The sequence below is a fragment of the Coenobita brevimanus genome, chromosome 76, assembly GCF_032717465.1.
Source record: "Coenobita brevimanus isolate Jiangsu-jjx chromosome 76, ASM3271746v2, whole genome shotgun sequence".
NCBI lineage: Eukaryota > Metazoa > Arthropoda > Malacostraca > Decapoda > Coenobitidae > Coenobita > Coenobita brevimanus.
This window is the reverse complement of record NC_137029.1, coordinates 25,106,837-25,126,951: the sequence shown is the minus strand read 5'-3', so window position 1 is coordinate 25,126,951 and position 20,115 is coordinate 25,106,837. Positions and strand designations below refer to the sequence as shown.

At 43.7% G+C, this 20,115-nt stretch overlaps 1 protein-coding gene across 2 annotated transcripts in view; it reads right to left on the bottom strand.

Annotated features, from left to right (window-relative positions):
• The window catches only part of sif (guanine nucleotide exchange factor still life), a 945,217-nt gene that overhangs the window by 95,571 nt on the left and 829,531 nt on the right, over positions 1–20,115 (bottom strand). For both annotated transcript variants that reach the window (XM_080278922.1, XM_080278921.1), the window contains exon 26: positions 512–706. In XM_080278922.1, the coding sequence (XP_080135048.1) occupies positions 512–706 (195 nt within the window). The remainder of the gene's footprint in view (positions 1–511; positions 707–20,115) is intronic.

Here is a 20,115-nt window from a genome sequence, read left to right as displayed (position 1 = left end):
ATAACATCAACTCTTTACACGTATCTAATATGACTTTTTCAAATCTAACAAGCTCTATCAATCTAACATGAATTCTAAATCTGAAACGAGCACAATAAACCTAATGTGATATCTTTAAGACTACCATCAATTCTATAAATCTAACAAAAACGCTATACAACTAACACAAACTCTATAAACCTACCAAGCTCTAAATAAAATAGCTCTAAAAATCTAACACGAGCTCTATAAATTAACCTAAGCCCTAAATTTCACAAGGCTTCAAGAAAATTAATATCAGCTGTAAATATATTCATGTATGACAGGCACACAATAGAGGGAAAAAATGTCGACTTTGAATATGGGTGATCTGCTCGATTTGGGAAGTCCTACCTATTGACAATAAATCACACACACACACACACACACACAAAATTTACCACCACCACCACCACCAGCACCATCATCAACACCCCAACCATAACCTCTCCACCTCTGTCTGTCCGTCTTTCTTTCTCTCTCTCTCTCTTACCCTGAACTCGTAGGGCTGGTCGAAGCTGGGGAAGTCAGGCTCCATGTCGAGGGCCTCCTGCAGGGCCTGGAGGAAGAGCCGCTGGAAGGCCACGATCTCCCTTATGTTGCCGAAGAGCGCATTCACCTCGGCCGAGCTCAGGAAGGAGGCGCTCTTGAGGGGCTCCAGGTAGTTCTCCAGGAGGTTGTTGAGGTGCTGCGGGGGGAGCAGAGAAGACAGGGAGGAGTAATAGTGTGAGCGGGGGAGAGAGAGTCTTAGTCTAGGTGTGGGAGGAGGAAGGGGGAAGGGCTATGGAGAAAGAGAGGAGCAGGGAAGGGGGCGGGATTGGAGTGAGGGCGAGAGTGATAGTGTGAGGGGTATGGGTTTGGGGATGGAGAGGGGAATGAAGAGAGAGAGGGAAGGGGAGGAGAGGGAGGATCCAAGGAGAGAATGAGAGAGAGACAGGTAAGGGTTTAAGGAAAAAGAGGAGGCATGAAGAAAGGGAGAAGGACGAGGGGATATGGGGTGAGGGAGAGAGTGCCAGTGAGAGAGCTCAGGGTTTAGAGAGAGAGAGAGAGAGAGAGGAGGGGGGGTATGGAAAAAAGGGGAGACAGAGGGAGGAGTGAGAGCAGTAAAGGGTTTAGGGAGGGAATCAGTGAAATATGAAGAAAAGGAGATAGTGGCAAGGGGATGGAGAGAAAGAGAGAGAGATATATATAAGAAAATGCGTGAGATGGAGTGTAGGGATCTGGTGAGCTGAGGAGTATGGGAGGTAGGGGCATGGGGATAGTAGAAGGAATGGAGAGAAGGGGGAGACAGATGAAGAGGTATGGAAGAAAGACAGAGTGGAGAGACGTAAGGATGATGGGAAAGAGGGACTGAAGAAGAGAGAGAGAATGGGGGGGGGGAGATGGGACAAACGAAACAGGTAACTGTGGATGCGGGGAAGGGAGTCTTGATCTAGGTGTGGGAAGGGATGGGGAAGAGGAATGAAGAGGTGTGGAGAGAGGGAGATGCAAAGGGGGATGGATATGAAGTGTGGAGAGGGTGGGAGAGAGGCAGAGGTATGGGGAAAGAGAGAAGGGGGGTGGTACAGACAATCAGTAAGAGAGAAACGAAGAGACAGACAGGAGTATGGAGACTGAAAGAGGTGGAGGTATGAAGAGACAGTGAGAGAGATAAGAGGAGACAGACAGGGGTATGGAGACACAGAGGGGGAGAGGTATGGAGTAAGAGTGAGAAAGAGAATGGAAGAGACTGATAAGAACTTAGGAGGGGAGATAGAACGGGAGAGAGAGATAACGAAGCGGGGAGAGAGGGAAGATTGAGGGGAGACAGAACTACGATCGAGATGCTAAAAGGAGAGTCAAAGGGGCAGCAGAGGGGGAGAAATAGAGAGATGGGACAGAAGAGAAAAGCAAAATATACACATGGTGTGGGGGATGGGGCAGAGAGGAATGGGAGAAGTAACAGTGTGAGCAGGGAAGAGATTTAGTCTAAGTGTGGAAAAAGAATTATATTGCAGGCTGGACGGGAGCGTAAAGACAGCTGTTGAGTGCCCGGGGGGAACATTGAGGAAAAGTATACTGTAACAAAGGACAAAATAAATAGTTCGAATCCAGAGGCAAAATGAATTACATATAACCAAAGGAATAAACATACGTTATTTCTGATCAAGGCAATGATATTTAACCAAGGGAAAGCTATACAATTTCTATGTAAATAATATAATAATAATAATAATAATAATAATAACAACACTGAATCATCTGTAACCAAAGTAAAAATAAATCATATACAACAGAGTAACGCAATCATCAATAATCGAAAAAAAAAAAAAAGATGAAACAGGAGAAGGAAAATCTTAGCTGGAACAGGAGGCAGACAAGAAACTGCTTGAAAGATGATGATTATGATAATGATGGTGATGACGAGGGGTGATGATGATGATGATGATGATGATGATGATGAGGAGGAGGAGGAGGAGGAGGAGGGAAAAGTGGGAAAGCATTATAAAATGGGTAGTACTAAAAAACAAGATGAGGAAGAAGAATGATGACACTGGAAAGCAGGGATGAATAAGAAGAACAGATAGAAGATAAGGGTAAAGAAAATAGGTGTATCTAGGACGAGGAGGAGGAGGAGGAATTACATGGGAATTACAGGAGGACAAGGAAGAGGAACAAGGATAGGAGGAAGTCTATGGAGAAGGATGATAAGGAAGACAGGTGATCCAGTGAGGTAGTTGCATCGTCTCTCTCGGTCTCCTACGAGGTTACTGAGCTCTTGTTGGAGGAGCAGAAGGAAGAGGAGGAGCGGGAGGAAGGAGATGGGCGGGAGGAGGAAGAGGAGAAGGAGAGGAAAAGGACGAAGAAGAAGGATGGGAAGAAGACGATGGAGAAGGATGATAAGGAAGACAGATGATCCAGTGAGGAAGTTGCATCGTCTCTCTCAGTCTCCTAAGAGGTTATTGAGCTCTTGGAGGAGGAGGAGGGAGGGCAGGGACAAGTACACGGACTCCCGCTGCTTGGAGTCGGAGAGGGAGGAGGCGGAGAGGGAGCGGGGAATGTAGTACTGGGGGGAGGGAAGGGGGGAGGGAAGAGAAGAGAGAGAAGAGTGTGTGAGGTTCCACAGTGTTGCTTAATTATAAAATGGGTGAACATATGCATATCAACACAGAGAAATGGCATCATCATCATGAACATCATCATCTTATACTTTTGGCAATATATTCCACAGTGTTTTCTTAATTATAAATGGGCAAACAAATTAATATTAATAAACAGCAATGCCATCATCATCAGTATCATCAATTTATGCTTGAACAATATATTCCACGGTTCGTCAGTATTTTTCCTAATATTAAACGGGTGAACAAATTTATATCAACATCTTATGCTACAGAAAAAAAAAATAATGCCAGTATAATCAGCATCAACCTATTTTGTCACAGTTACAACTATGGACCACTTTGCTTTCATCACCATCATCATCACCATCCTATCCTAGTTTCAGTTCTGGATAACTTCGCCTCCTTCATTCTGGCCACCGTACAAAGTGGAACGGAACACATACAGCAGAGGAACTACAGGTCACCATCCTACTACCTCGGTTTCAATTCCACTATCATTATATCATAGTGATTCAGATGACATTTAATAATCATCTGTCTACCCCAAACTCAAATTCCTATCAACGCTATCATAACTGGACTCCTTCTATTATCCCAGCTTCATCACCATCATCATCATTTATCAGAATCATCACCTTTTACTATCCCACCATTAATTTATTCATCATTCACTACTGTCATCAAAATCATCAATATTTAAGATCCCAGCATCACTTCAATCACTCTCATCAAAAGCAACATCAGAATAATCATCATCAACTATTCCGGCATCAATATCATCATCACAATCCTACTCTCCCACCAAAATTATTACCCTCACAATTCTCTTACTTTCACTCAACCTATTCACTACGATTACTTATTTTAAAGCTTATTTTAGAGCACTTCTTTCTTGTTACCTCCAGACGATTTAACTCAGCTTATAATCTTCCTCGTGCTGATGGGGTTACTGAAAGCTCAATCCAACCCGTCCAGTTCAAAAAGTCTCTCTCCTTAGCCACAAAAATCGTCTGAATTTTGCACGAATAAATTAGGAGAAATTGTAGTGAAGCAATGTATCCCTTCCATCCGATGACATTTACTATTCTCTCGCTACCTACAGACGATTTTCTTCAGCTTAGGGGAGACTTTTCGAGACGTAGCCTTCATTAACCCCTTCAGTATGAGTTCTTCCTTGACCTAAATCGTCTGGAAATAACAAGAGTAAAGTAATAAAGGGACGGTATTGTAGTGGTCATGTACAGTGAGAAACAAAAGAATTATATTATGTACAACTGGCCAAAGAATAATTACATAAACACAATAGGTATCCAGAAAGTCATTATCCTTCAGTCCAGTTCTATTGACCTAAAAACAACAACAACAACAACAACATCAATAACACCAAAATGCAACATGAATAAAAAGGTGCCACTATTATAACATGAAGGTCACAGAGAGAGAGAGAGAGAAAGAGAGAGAGTAAAGATTCAGACAACGTTTCTTGCAACACTCCATCACATCCCTTTCACCCACCCACCGAACAACAACAATAAGAAGAAGAACAGACACCAACAAAACACAACCTTGCTTCAGGGTCAACTTAACAATAACATCAAAATAAGAAAAAAATTAATTACTGCTCTGTCTTTATAGTTATTCATTTTTTATTGTCATCTTTCTCCACTTTTTAAAAAATTAATAAGAACAGCAAAGGGAAATCAGTTATAGTCTTGGCTCTACTTTTCCTTTATCTTTTTATCGTCACCTTTCTCTACCTTCCTCACGATTTAAAATTCAGAACAAAGGCAAAGAGAAATCAATTATCGCCTTGTCTCTACGTTTGCCATCTTTTCTGCGTCGTCATCATTCTTTACGTTCTTCATCATCACATTTTAAAATTACAAAGAAGTTAACCATCGTTTTGCCCTCACATTTATTCATTTTCACCGTCATCTTCTCCACTTTCATCTTATCATTTTTAAATAAGAAAAAAATGAGGAATCACTTATGGTCTGGCCTCTACATCTTTCTTTATTATTATTATTATTATTATTATTTTTTTTTTTTCATCGTCAGCCTGCCCCATTGTCTTCTTCATTTTTTGTATCTCTATCAATTTTTCTTCACATTTCCCTAAAAATCTATCATATCAGATCATTATTTCCTTTATCGTTAATACTTAAGCATCTTCAACTCTCGATCGTTTTATTTATTTATTTAATCATGTTGCGTTGTCGCCGGGTCCATTTTTTTTTTCTGCAATTCTTCATCCTTCTTCCTTTTCTTCATCGTCATAACTGTACACTGCTGGCTTTTTATCTTCAACTTACCACCTTCCTGATCTCCCAATCTCTCTCTCTCTCCCTCTCCTAACACATAGCTTTCTACACACTTTCTGACATGCATTATTTCTCACACAACTTTACGTTCTCTCTCTCTCTCTCCCTCTCCTAACACAAAGCTTTCTACACACTTTCTGACATGCATTATTTCTCACACAACTTTACGTTCTCTCTCTCTCTCTCTCTCTCTCCCTCCCTCCCTCCTCAACATGACGTCAGGGCCAAGAAGTGCCAATCACCACCTCTTAAAGATCCTACAACTACTTTCAACAAGCGAATTGGCCAGGCGGAAGGACACACGACTCTAACGAGCCCTCAGCCACTCGTTAAAAGTCCCTCGTTAACTCTGACACACTCGTAAAGTATTTCCTCTAGCTGTCACTTTCAACACTTTAGTCCTCACTTTCCTCGTCTTCACGTTACGCCAGGGGTAATAAGTGAGGGGCGTTGCTTCCGGAGGCATCTCGGTAACTTTTTAACGATCTACCTCATATATTACACCTATTGGTACGTAAAGGCGACCACCATCCACTCACTCAATGTAGCGCTGCCGTCCGATGATTCTGCACTAATGATTCCCCGACCTTTTCCATTCTATGGCCCTCTGGATAAATCACGATTACATCCGCTAAGTTCCTCTCGCCAAATGTACAGTATATACTTTGGCAAACGCTGGGTGGTAATCATATAACTAACAAATGGGCGCCAAGTGGTCTTGTGAATTTGGACGCTCCAACTGGATGTGGCCCATGACGATGTATGTCCGATGGATAGTTGGGTTTACTGCTCGCATATTGCCCCTCAGGGACGAGTGATTGATCGCACTCGCCTTCAACGTCTGGTCTGAATAGCCTAGCCTCAGGTGCTTACGCTCCCGCTATGTAAATAAAGAATCCAATGATGGATACATTATTACATCTTGACCAACTCGCTGTCGTGGCCACAATTTTTAAAAGCAAAATCAAGGTTGTTAGTACTTATTTCGATAAAAAATTACAGCAAAGGTTTAAGTGTTATCTTAATCAAACTCTTTTTGCCAAACTTGGCCTAAAATTGCCATCTCTCCATCTTGAATGCTGAGTTGTAATACTAGATTAAAACTTGAATATGGTGCCAGTCACGAAGAAGTGCTACCGGTATGGCAAGGATGTAGAGCCACAATACTGCATTTTTCTTCCACTGAACCACACGTGGCTTAAGCTCCAAAAGGACGAAAATCTGGGGCAAGGTTAAAATGAAAAATATATTATACTTTCGCAGGTAAAAATTCAGACCAACATCTGACAATTATGTTAAGATAAAACAAGTCTTAGTATTCACAGGGTTTATGTTCTGCATGTCTATTTGTACGTTTTTAATATCAACAGTCTGATTAAATACTATAAAATTTCAGAGTACCCAATGGAAAAATAAAGTGACAAGAAACAAGCGCTTCATTCTCGCTGCCTCTAGTCGATTTTATTCTTCTTCAAGATGGCTTTCTGGTAGTGAAGTGGTAAATGGGGGCAATATCTAACCTCTTCACTTGGAAAAACATCTCCTCGGCCAAATATAATCGTCAGGAATTAAGAGATCTCCGCGGTGAAGTAAACATGATCTAAAAAGAAAAAAAAAGTACAGGAAAATAAATTGGCAAGGAACAGGTGCTAGGAAGCCTCTTAAACACACGACCCTGAAGACTCGAAAATATAAACCCATAAATTTCGAAGATCTTTTTTTATATATTATTATTATTATTTCATCTCCTCACGATTTTACTCAGCTCTCGATAGACGTTTCAAACTGGAGGGATTTTATAGACTTGGCGAACCCCTTCATGACCCAAACCATCCCTCGGTATATATATAAAAAAAAAAAAAAGTGAAAATATTAATAAAAAAACTGAAGATATTAACGTCAAAAGAACCACTAACCTTCGTCTCCCCTCTCACTAAAATGTCTGCTTTCATCTTTTACTGCTTTCTCAACACACATAATTTCTGAGTGTTTCCTCTCCTGAATGTTTATTTCTCTCTCTCTCTCTCTCTCTCTCTCTCTCTCTCTCTCTCTCCGCATTCATTTATTTTCCCTCTTGTCAGGAAGATTTTACTCAGACAGCATCCTACTGTCGTCCAGAAAACAATGCAAATCTCATCCCAGAAGTGAAAAAAAGGATTAACTTCAACTGCGCAGCAATTATCGTATGACTGTGTGTATTTGTGTTGACCTGGGTACTTAAGAGAGTGGGGAAATCTACGCAAGAGTCTCTGGTCGGACAGTTTAGTGTGTTTGGTTATTTGCTTGCTGTGTTCTCGTTTTTAACACAACACCGACATTGTGGTTTGTAACTCGTACTAACAAACAAATATCCCTAAAAGCAGTATCTAATGTATATCTGTATGAGGAGCATAAATATTCGCATCTACTAAACGATACACCATTCAAGTTAGCCTATGATTACATACGGGTGATTTGTGCTAATTTCATATGCTATATAGTAATCAGTCTTTCCCAGCTATTTCCTACAAAACTTGGCGTAATTTAAGTACAATCTGTATTATATTTTAAGAATGCATATGATTTTCCACCAGTATTTATTTACCCTGATCATTGTATTATTTGATGCAATATGGCTGAAATTCATAACATGTAATCCTCGCTATTTCTTTCTTTCTTTCTTTCTCTCCCTGTGTGTGTGTGTGTGTGCGCCTTTTAACATTACATGAAGAAAACACGGGAAGTGAAAACAAAATCTCAAGGAGGAAAGACTGTGGCCTATCACGAAAGCTAACTGTTAACCAAGACTGCTTTAACTGGCGGTAAGAGTGAATGTGACTGGTAGAATGAACACACAACTGAATATGAGAGGGAGGGGAGTGTGGAGGGGGGGAGGGAAGGAGCAAGGGAGCGCGGGAAAAAGGAAAAGGGGAGGAAAAGAAGGGGGGAATAGAGAAGGAAAGTGGAGAAGGGGAAAAGAAGAGGAGGTAAGGAAATGGGGAATGAGGGAAGTTAAGTGTGGGGGAAAACAGGGGGAGAGGAGAAAAAGAAGGGAAGAAAAGAGAAGAGGAGGGAAAGGAGGTATAAGGAAGGAGAGGAAGAAGGAAAAGAAAGGGATGAGAAGGGAAGAGCGGGAGGTAAACGGAGGTACCGTGAGGGGGGGGGGTTGAGAAGCGTGCAAGGCGTTCCGTAGGTTCACGCTTGTGCATTGTTGCCTGTCAGTTACCTCACGTTCACCAAACCTACCTACCAGCCTAACTTCCTAACTGCCTGCCTGCCTGCCTCACTTCCTACCCACCTACCTACCTACCTACCTGCCTAACTTCCTAACTGCCTAGTGCCTGCCTGCCTCACTTCCTACCTGACTACTTATATGCCTACTTACAGTATCTGTCAACTTAACTAAATGCCTGCCTGCCTACCTGCTTGCCTGTCTACCTACCTACCTGACTGCATACCTTCCTGTTTGTCTACCTTCCTACCTACTTACCTACCTGCATGACTGCCTACTTAACTACCTGCCTGCCTACTTATCAACCTACCTTCCTTCCTACTTTTATACATGCTTGTCTGCCTGCCTATCGAGCTGCCTACCTTCCTACCTGTCAGGTTACCTGTCTCTCTGCTTGCCTGCTTTCCTACCTGCCTGACCCTTGCAACCACGATCTCCCATTTCTCTTAATTAAAGTTCCGATAATTCTCTCTCTCTCTCTCTCTCTCTCCCTCTCTCTCTCTCTCACCACATTCGTCTACCTTCCTTCCCACACACCTTTCACCCCCTCACAAAAAATAAAATAAAATAAAATAAAATCAACCTCCTCTCTATTTCCATCACCATCCCTTCTGCCGTCACTCTGTCTGATGACTTGCTATCTATCCTGTCTATCTCAACTGTGTGTCCATCTCCACTACCCCTCTACCCAGCGATAAGGATTTCACCCGTCAATCACTTATTAATTTCTCTGTTTCGCTAATTACACACATACACACACACACACACACACCTCAGACAGTAATTCTCTCTCTCTCTCAACCAACCATCCTTCCCTAATATGTAATAATCACACAAACTTCATCTTTCTTTCACGCCACTTTCCCCCATCTCTCTCTCTCTCTCTCTCTCACACACACACACACACACACACACACACACACACACACACACACACACAATGATTCAATATTCCAGCATTATGCCAGACTGACCCCCACTCCCTTGTTCCCCCTCTCCCCTCTCCATCCACCATCTTCTCCCTCCCTCCCCTCTCCCCCTCATCCTCTCCTTCCTCCTCACACCTCTTCTCTCGTCCCTCTTTCCTCCTCCCACCTCTTCCCCCTCCTCCTCTTGCACATCCTCCCCCGATTCTCCCCTCCCCTCAATTCTTCGAACCTCCCTTACCCACATCCTCTTCCCTCCATTCCCCACCTCCTACTTCCTCTCCTCTCTCCCCCCTCCCCACTCACACTCCCCTATCTTACTCCCCTCCCCACCGTAACATCCTCCCCCTCACTCTTAATCCTCTTCACCCACATCCTCGTCTCCCCCCACTACTTCCTCTCCCCCTCCCCCTTCCCCCCTCCCCCTGCTCCAATTCCCACCCCTTGGCCTAAAATATGGACCTGCTGTATTACAAGGTGAAGATGACACTCCTCTCTGGTGTGTGTGTGTGTGTGTGTGTGTGTGTGTGTGTGTGTGTGAGAGAGAGAGAGAGAGAGAGAGAGAGAGAGAGAGAGAAGATCCACTGGCTTATATCTAGTGAGTGGAGACATCTCGCCTGACTGTCACACTGCAAGCATTACGTAATTGTTACTACAGCCGCTGACTCTCCTGCTAATACCGCTATATCTCAGTACTCTCTGCTATTCTACCTCTGCTTCTACTAGTCTACTACTATGAAAAGGCATCGCTGTCTACAAATCTACTACTGACACGAGCATACAAAAATTCAGGATGGTAGAATTAATGGGTTAATGAGGTTTAATTTTTGACCCCATAACCTCCTTTAAATGCCTACGTCTATGTAAAAACATAAATAAATAAATATAAGGGTGTTTGGGAATACCTGAAGTTTGAAGGAATAAAAAAAACGGCACCAAGGAAAAAAAAAAAAAAAAAGGTGTTCGGAAGAATGAAAGACTGACAAACAGATAAACAAATAGATAAATAGATAAAGAGACAGACGGATAGGAAGATGGACACTAAGGAAAAATGCCAACCTTATACCATGCAATACATCCCGAGCAATTCCTTATTCCCATCCCAATCTCTCTCTCTCTCTCTCTCTTTCCATCACTACCACCAGCATCACTACAACAAATTATACCACTATCTCTCCAGCACCACCATAAACCAACCACTGACCCCTTTCCCACCACCATCTGCAAGTGGCCACCCACCTATTCACCTACACCACTTAGGGACGTATTCTAAGTGGCTCTGGGATTCCATAACACCTCTTCTTTACCGATTTATTCTGAATGTTGGACCTGTATGCTGTTTTGTACGTTACTGATGCAACCTCTACAGATATTAAAGCGAGGTAAATAGCACACAAAAGATTGTTAGGGTATAATATGCAAAATTTATCACTAAGGAAAAGGAGCCAAGAGAAATCCTATGCCACGCTGAATATAATTTTCATTCATACAAGCGCCTAAAATAGCTTTCTATAACCCCAACTTAAACCACACACAGAAATACTACTACTACTACTACAACTACTACTACTAGTAATACCACCACCACCACCACCACCACCATCACCACTACCAACAACAACAACAAGAATAGTAGTAGTAGTAGTAGTAGTAGCAGTATTAGTATTAGTAGTTGCAGTAGTAGTAAATAATAATAATAATATTAATCATAATAATAATAATAATATTAATCATAATAATAATAATAAATCATAATAATAATAATAATAATAATAAAAACTTACCATCCACTCCGTATTCCTACAACACCAAAAACACTCTCGCTTCACAAGACACAACGAAAAGAACACAGCACTAAAACATCATAAAATACAATAAACATTCAAGCTTCACTCCTCTAACATCGGAACAAACTCATCAAACATTACACCAACTGAAACTACGGGATAATATTCTGCCACTACCCTACACACTGGAATTAACGCAGAAGTTTGAAGGTAATGTGTATTTTTTTCTTTACCACACAAGTCCACTCAACACAGCGATTTTTTCACCACAGCACACCACACAACACCTATCACCATCGCAACACACCATACCACACAACACATCGCTTCACAGTGACACGCAAGACACTTCACCACAGCACTATATCACTCAATACACCACCTCTCACCACAGCACACCACACAGCACCTGTCACCACTGCACTACACCACACCACACAACACATCGCTTCACAATAACACGCAAGACACTTCACCACAGCACTACACCCAACACAACCCTTTTCACCAGGACACATCACACAACATTTACAACCACCTCAATGCATCACACAACATAACGAAACACAACATCTTAATTCCAAAAGGACTGGCTACCTCGGGAAATCACCAAACCATTATAAAATTAAAGCATACAATTATTTTATTACAGCACCACATCCCACAACATACAACATTAAAGCTCCATATAACAACACAACAATTTTCAACATCATATCAAACAACAAACACATTACTCTCAAGGTCTTGCAAATATTTACTCCCATTTTCACAACCTACACAATAAAACTTTCAAAAACCACAACACAACAAAACAAAGCACCGATTCCCACACACCACAACAACACAACAGAACACCATCACACCCCAATCACTCCCCCTTCTCATATACAACAACGTAAATCAACAAAACACCTATACATCTTTACCTCCCCCACCACACCTACAATACAAGAGAACACGAGCACCTGAACACCTCACCCTTCCCCATCCCCGTTTATCACACAATGCTACACAGTATCTAAATATCACTCACTGATACCTTTCTTCTTAATGCTAGATGATTAGACGATTTTATTCAGCCTAGGAGAGCTCCATGGTACTAAGAGTTTGACGAATGCTTTATCTAACCTCTCTAATTCTAAAACTCTATTCTGATTCAATAAAATCATTTGTTAGAAGTAAGGATACACTAAAATAAAACGTCATCCCACAGAAAGCGTGTAAAAGGCACAACAAAACCTCAACAGATCATTTTCCCATCACAACCCCCTTTTCCACACAACACTAACACCTACTGTATACCCCTCAACCACCCTTCACTCTCATTTCCTAACAAACACAACACAAACAATAAAACACAACACCTAGACACCTCAACCTCCCTGCCTACCCCCCCACACACACACATCGCCATTTCCCACACAACACAACAAACATCACGCCACACCAAACCACACCACATCACACGACACCCAACACCTTGACATCTCCCTTCCCCCCAGCGCCCCGTTTCCCACACCGCAGCCCACAACACCTAACCTTCAAACACCATTATCCTGTCCCTTATCTGACGACTGGCCTGGGATGCATTAGAGGACTCGTGAAGCAGACTGTAAACTTTAGCACCGCATTCTGGTTGGCATAGATGGCTTCGTGGCACCCCTTCCATGGCGATTTAGTTTGCATAATGTACCTAAACATCCTCTACTAAACTGTTTATCTTGCTTCAATATCGAAATAGTGTGCATCAAAATAATAAAGGAGGACTATGAGGTGGAATATGCAGAATAAATCGCTAGGTAAAAAGTGCTCACAAAACTCCAAGGGCGCTCAGAATACGACCTTTAGCTTCATGGGGACAAACATATGGGTGAGAATCCCAAGGCAAAACAAAGCTCTGAACGTCCATACTGATTTCATAACTAAGAGGGTTGGGTGTGTAACTTGGTGTTCGCCTTTTGGGGTTGCTTACGATATATGCTTGTGGTGATATACAGATGTTTATGCTGTAAGGATTGATGGAGATTTGAATGAGGGGCGTTTGCGTTTTCCTAATACGTAATCGAATCCCCTTTTATAAACCAACAAATAAAAATATGAAAGTATGTATGTATGTATTCTGGACAGATCTTCACAGTCAGACGATTTTCCTCAGGCACTGGAAAATCGCCTGGGGTCTGAAGAAAATGTAGCCAGCGCTGTAAAAGGGTGTAGTGCTTTGATGACGTAGTAGTGACGCTTGTTGTTACGAGGGGTACAGGCTTATCTTTATTAGGTGAGGATGAGCCCTGTGTGACGGGGCCTGAATTTAAAGCAAGGACAAGGACAGAAAAAGGTGGGTTAGACTTTATTTAGCTGGGTCAGACCTGCCTGCCATGTGCCGGAAATTTTGTAAGGGGAATACACAAAAAGAATATGCTCGGTTAGACTATATTAAGCTGGGTTTCAAGTCGTTGCTTTATGCTTGAAATTAAACAAGAAAAAGCAGTGTTGAAATATATTATGCAGGGTTACAATTAAATGCCACCTGCTTAAAATACAGAGAGGTTAGTAAGCAGTATTAGGGCCTACGTTAGAAATGGCTGATACGTTTCTAATCAGGCAGCGTTAGAATGTACCTGATTTTGCTACATATGGTTGCCAGGTGTGTCGAACTGAATTTAGGACAAGAGCAAGTTATATTAACATTATGTGGCGTCGCGCTGGTGCAGGTAAGTAAGTGACGAGTGAGGAAGATGCAGGTGTGCCAAGAGTGCAGCGAGGTGACTTAAGGGGACTTATCTCAGAGGTGGTGGGGAGGACTGCAGTGTCCCCTCACTCCCCTTCCCCACCCTTCTTCGTATCACCCCATTCGCCTCCCCTCCCCCTTCTCTTTTTCTCACCCTTTCCCTTGTCCATCTCACAATCCCTTCCCTTCATCGCTCCCAGGAACTCCCCCTTTCACCTTGTTTTCTCGTCCTTTCCACTTGTCTCTGTCTCCTCAAATTCCTTTCATAAGTCCCCCTCACTTCCCCCGTCTCTCTGCTCCCTTCCCCCTCTTCCCCTCTTCTTCGTCTTCCTCCTCTCCCCTCCCCCCCCCCCTTCTTTCCACTTGTCCCTAACACTTATCCATACCACCCAAACCTCCCTCTCCCTCCTGCATAGTTTTCCCTCCCTTCATCATGTCCATGTCTCCTTTCTTCCTTTTCCTCCCCTCTATGTCTCCCTCCCCTTCCCTCTTCTCCCCACTGTCCTCCTCCCATCCCTATGCCACTCTCTCAGTTCTTCTCCTCCTCCCCCTTGGTTGCCATGTCTTCCTATCCACCGGCTGTCTCCATGATCCACCCCTCACACACACACACACACACACACACACACACACACAACTACCACACCCTCACCTCATCATATCCACATGCACAACCTTTTACTACCACATCTACATCGTCAAAGACACACACACACACACACACACACACACACACACACACACACACACACACACACAACTACCACACCCTCACCTCATCATATCCACATGCACAACCTTTTACTACCACATCTACAGTACATCGTCAAAGACACACACACACACACACACACACACACACATATCAAATAACCGCCAAACACCCACCATAATAATAACACAAAATAAATACAAAGAGATCATGCAGCACGAAGAAGGAAAAGGTCACTGGAATTTAAGCCCGTCATGATTGGCTGGTGGTTAAGAAAAAATAAAATAAAAAATAAATTAGAGATTTATATGTCGTTTTTGTATTATTGTTTTTACCGTAGAGATTTAAGACTTTCATTATGATTTATATTCAATGTCATTTAATTATTTTTTATAATTAATAAGAATGAATAGGAGGGATAATTGTAACAACACTTTCATTCACACACACACACACACACACACACACACACACACACACACACACACACACACACACAATGTTACTAGGCTGGTCGGACATAGGTAGATTACTCTCCCACACACATACAAACACACATACGTCCCACACTCAAGACACCTACACTTACACACGCAACTGTATTCTCCTCCAAGATGTACGCACAACAATCACACGTCCCTCCCTCTCTTGCACACACACACACACATACACACACACACACGCACACACACACACACACGCGCACACACACACACACACACACACACACACACACACACACACACACACACACACACACACAATTCCTTGGATAGGCATACAAACATATCCACACCAACATCACTCACCTATAAAGAACCCGCACGCACGCCTACATAAATACACACACACACACACACACACACACACACACACACACACACAGCATTTGGCTCCCTCTTCACCAAAGTACAAACATATCCCACAAAAACAAATAAACAAACACGCCTCCAAGACAGAAAATTATAAAAACTCAGATGCATTAGAGATCAACCACTTCACTACGATGACGTTTTTCATATCCTCGGTATTCCCAGATATTTTCGCTCGGGGGGGGGGGGGGGGGAATTTTCGAACGGGGGGGGGGATAATACAGCCTTCCATAACTTTTTTTCATTTTTTTTTTTTAGTATCAAAGCACTCTATTTTTTTTTTTAAGTTCGTCACAAAATCGAATGACTGCTCACTAAGGCCAGTAGTCTCGTAGCTCCCTAACACCTTTTCCTAAGCGATTTATTTTGTTCACTGCACCTTGCTGTCCTCTTCTGTGTTATATAAATTCACCCAAAATCACCATACTCTACATAAATTACGTGTAAAAGAATATTAACCATCTATATCTATAAATAAACTACTACTGAAGAGGTATTAGGGAACTTCCTTAACCGACGACGATACGGACCTAAATTTCTATTCTGACATAGGAGGCTTCGTAGCACCCCTTCAACAGCGATTTATTTTGCATATTATCCCCTTTCTCTTGTGGGCTATTTACCTCGTGTTAACATTAGACACAACTTGCACCACTAACAAGCAGGAGGATATGGTGGTACAATGTGCAGTATCAATCGCTAAAGTAGAGATGTTACGGAATCTCCAAAGACTGAATAAAACCCTGTTCTAACTTCATACGGGAGGATAATGAGGTGCCACGTGCAGAATAAATCGCTAAGGAAGAGGTTGTTACGAAATCTCCAAAGACAACATACTGTACGACATTATGACCGAATCCAACCTCCTTGTGAATGCCCCTTAACCTCGTAGCGGTCAGTCTGCATTCCATGATCGAGATAACACTGAACAGAGCAGCGGCGGAATGGCAGTAAAGTATAGAGATAACATTAAGTCTAGAACAAAGTGGGATTTCTATTCGACAAATATAAATGCTGGTCATGAGTAAGAATTAACTATGTATGCTTAACCAACTGCAGAAAAAACAGAGCTCTCACCTCAATGAATGAATAAACAAATAAGTAAACCCTCTCAGGCACAGGTGGTTTGAGTCGTTAGATTGCTTAACAACCTGTAAAGCGCACCAAGACACGAATCGAGTAAAAAAAAAAAAAAAACACCAATATATGACACACATCGGCGGGAAACTTGTGTCCTCCTTTGTTTGACACGATGTGCATCATGGTGCGTTGTACACGATGGTATCTGATGACTCGATTGGAGTCTGTGCATGAAAGGGTAAATAAATAAATCGTGTGGTCACAAGAGTAAAACTTGAAAATAATGCAGTCAAGGGTTTTAAGGGATTTTGTTTCTAAGCACTACTCTAAAAAGATCTCCTGTTAGATGAAGAAACTTGTGGGGCGGAAGCAAGAATAAAAAATAAAATATGACATCGTGCTTTAGGGGTTGGCATCCTCCTCCTCATCAACATACTACTACTACTGTTACTACTACTACTACTGTTACTACTACTACTACTAATAATAATAATGAGTGAAGAAAAGTGTTTTGGCAAAGCAGTGGTAGGGGTTTAAATTCTGGCCGACTGTCAAGGTTGTGCCACTCATTAACATCACCTGTATTACCCCCACTGCACCCCTATCCCCCTCCCCCTCCTCTACCTCTCCCCCACCCCATCTCCCTCTTCCCCTGTCCCCTCGACTCAATCACTTCCCCCATCCCTATCCCTTTACCCCCTCCACTACCGCTACCCTGACCCCCTTCCCTACCCTACTCCCCTACGCTCGCATCCCTGTCCCCCATACCGCTACCCCCACTCCTACCCAATACTCCCTACCCCCCCTTGACTTTTCTGGCTACGCCCTGCCTCCCTTCACTCTCAGCTGGGAGTATTTCTTGCTCACTGTACTTCCTGTTTATGTGTGCCTGCTGCCCTTCTGGCTCAGTGGATGCCTCTCTATCTCACCCAGCGGTACTTATGTCTCGTTGTTCCTTTCGTTTTATCTTTCACCACACACACACACACACACACACACACACACACACACACACACACACACACACACACACACAGCCTTGCCCTTAGATCGGACTATATGAGCTCTCAGCTCCCTTCCGGGAGGGTAAAAGCTGACGATCACGACCATCAGGTGATCCTGACCGACCCGGTGAATTACACACACACACACACTTATATATTGGGTTCACGTCTGTCCTCCGTCGCGATGCTCGTACTCGGTGGGGAAATTTTAGGGGGTCTGTCTCCTTGTGCCTAGGCCTCACTCTTGTCCCACCGAGACTTGGTATGTGTTGGCTCTCTCTGGGGGCCACCAGGGTCAATCTGGTGACCTACGTAGACTGGGACACTGTATACTTAGTGACCATTGTACTTTCAACCACGGTTTGCACTGCACAAACATTAACCCCGACGAAGTTAGTCCCACTAGGTACAGTTGGGGACAAAAATTCGTCTAATATTTCACCTCCTCTGATCCTCACTTTCCTCTGCAGGCAAGTGTTCCTAGGCTGAGAGAGGCCTGGTATTTTCTCTGGCCATATATGGTTCCCTCTGATAGGATGTGTCAGGGAGGTGAGTGACGGACATGCCATAAATGTGATGGAGAGGCGGGGGAATATTAGGTGAAGTACTGAGTGGCTTGACATATTTCTCTGTCCACACATGGTTCTCTTTGATATGATGCGTCAGGGAAGAAGGTGATGGACATGCCCTAAGACGCAGTGGAATAGTACGCGAACTTTTGTCCCTGTCTGCAGAGAGGGTCATCTCTTACACAATATCACAACACTACAACTTGCTCTCTCTTCAAATACAAACATTTCCCTACACCAATCTTCTTCAACCTTCTCTACCCTTATCCTGTAGCTCATTCCCTTTCCACTCAAGGTTCTCTTCACTCGTATTAATTTCCTACACTAATTCACCTACCTATCCTCCTCAATCACCCAAGACTCTCTCCCTCTCTACTTTGTCCATGCATGTCCTGTTACCCAATCCCTCTCCTCTTCACTCATATTCACTCTTTCCACTTCTTCAACCGCCAGTTCTCCTTCATTGAGGTCTATTATCCTCCACATCTCAAAATACACCCTCTGTGCCCCACCCTCTTCTCAGTTCAAGCCCTCTAATCAAACTATCCCCCTTCCCCCCCCCCCATGTTCGTCGGACCTTTCTGAACCCCTAACGGAGACCACTCCCCCCCCTCTCTCTCTCTCTCTCTCTCTCTCACACACACACACACACACACACACACACACACACACACACACACACACACGCATCCACCCAAACGGAGTCGAATTCTCCCTTCCCTTCCTAGAAATCGTACCCGTCTTCCTCTACCTTAGTATGACGTCTCTCTTCGACCCCCACTACAGAACACTCCTCATCCCCCCTTTACTATCCCCTCCCCATTCAAAGAAACAGCCCCCCTCCCTCCCCCTCAAACACGCCCCCCCTCCCTCCCCCTCAAACTCGCCCCCCCTCCCTCCCCCTCAAAATCGCCCCCCCCTCTTCCACTACCTGTCTTGCCCCTCCACGACCCCCAACAGAGCAGCCCTATGCCCCTACCCACGCAACCCTTTCCCTTAACTCGGCATGTCGTCCCCTTCATCTCATTACAGCCTTCATCCTTTACGCTACCCCCTACCCCAGTTCCACTCTCCCTATATGACACCACCTCTCTCTCTCTCTCTCTTAAATTATTACCCCCCTTCCCCACATCATCCTGTTCCCCTGTTCCGACTCAGTCCTCCCTATTCCTCAGCATTGGACTTTTCTATGACCTGTCACCGAGTACCCCTATTCCCCTTCCCACGTAACCCCTTAACGCCGTCTCCTTCATCCACAGCCCTCTATCCCTACCTCGCCATATCCACCTCTCTTCCTCTTCCCTCCCTATTCCCCTCCCTCTGACCCCCTACAAACCCATTCCCTACCCACACATCCCATTCTCCTAATTCATTATGACATCTCCTTCTTCCCTATTTTGGTCTTTCCTCTTTACTACCCTCCCTCCCCACATCACCCTACTCCCCTACCCGACACAAAACCCAGCCTTCTCCATCTAGCTCGCTCACCTCCTCCATCTCCTACCTCTCCTCTCCATCCCTCTCCACTTCTCCCCTCCTCACCCAACCTTCCATACTGCCCTAACTCAATCTGACATCAGTGCGTCCCTTACACGACCGTACCACCTACTCCTCCCTCCCCCTCCCGCCCTCTCACAACCTCCTCTGCCCTCCCCCCCCCCCGCCCACTCCTACCCTCAGGTACCCGTGTGATGTAACTCACCACGCCGCCGCCGTCTCTCCTCATCCAACCCCTTCAAACAACAGATTTTTATATACTGCATTTCTTAACCCTCTTGTG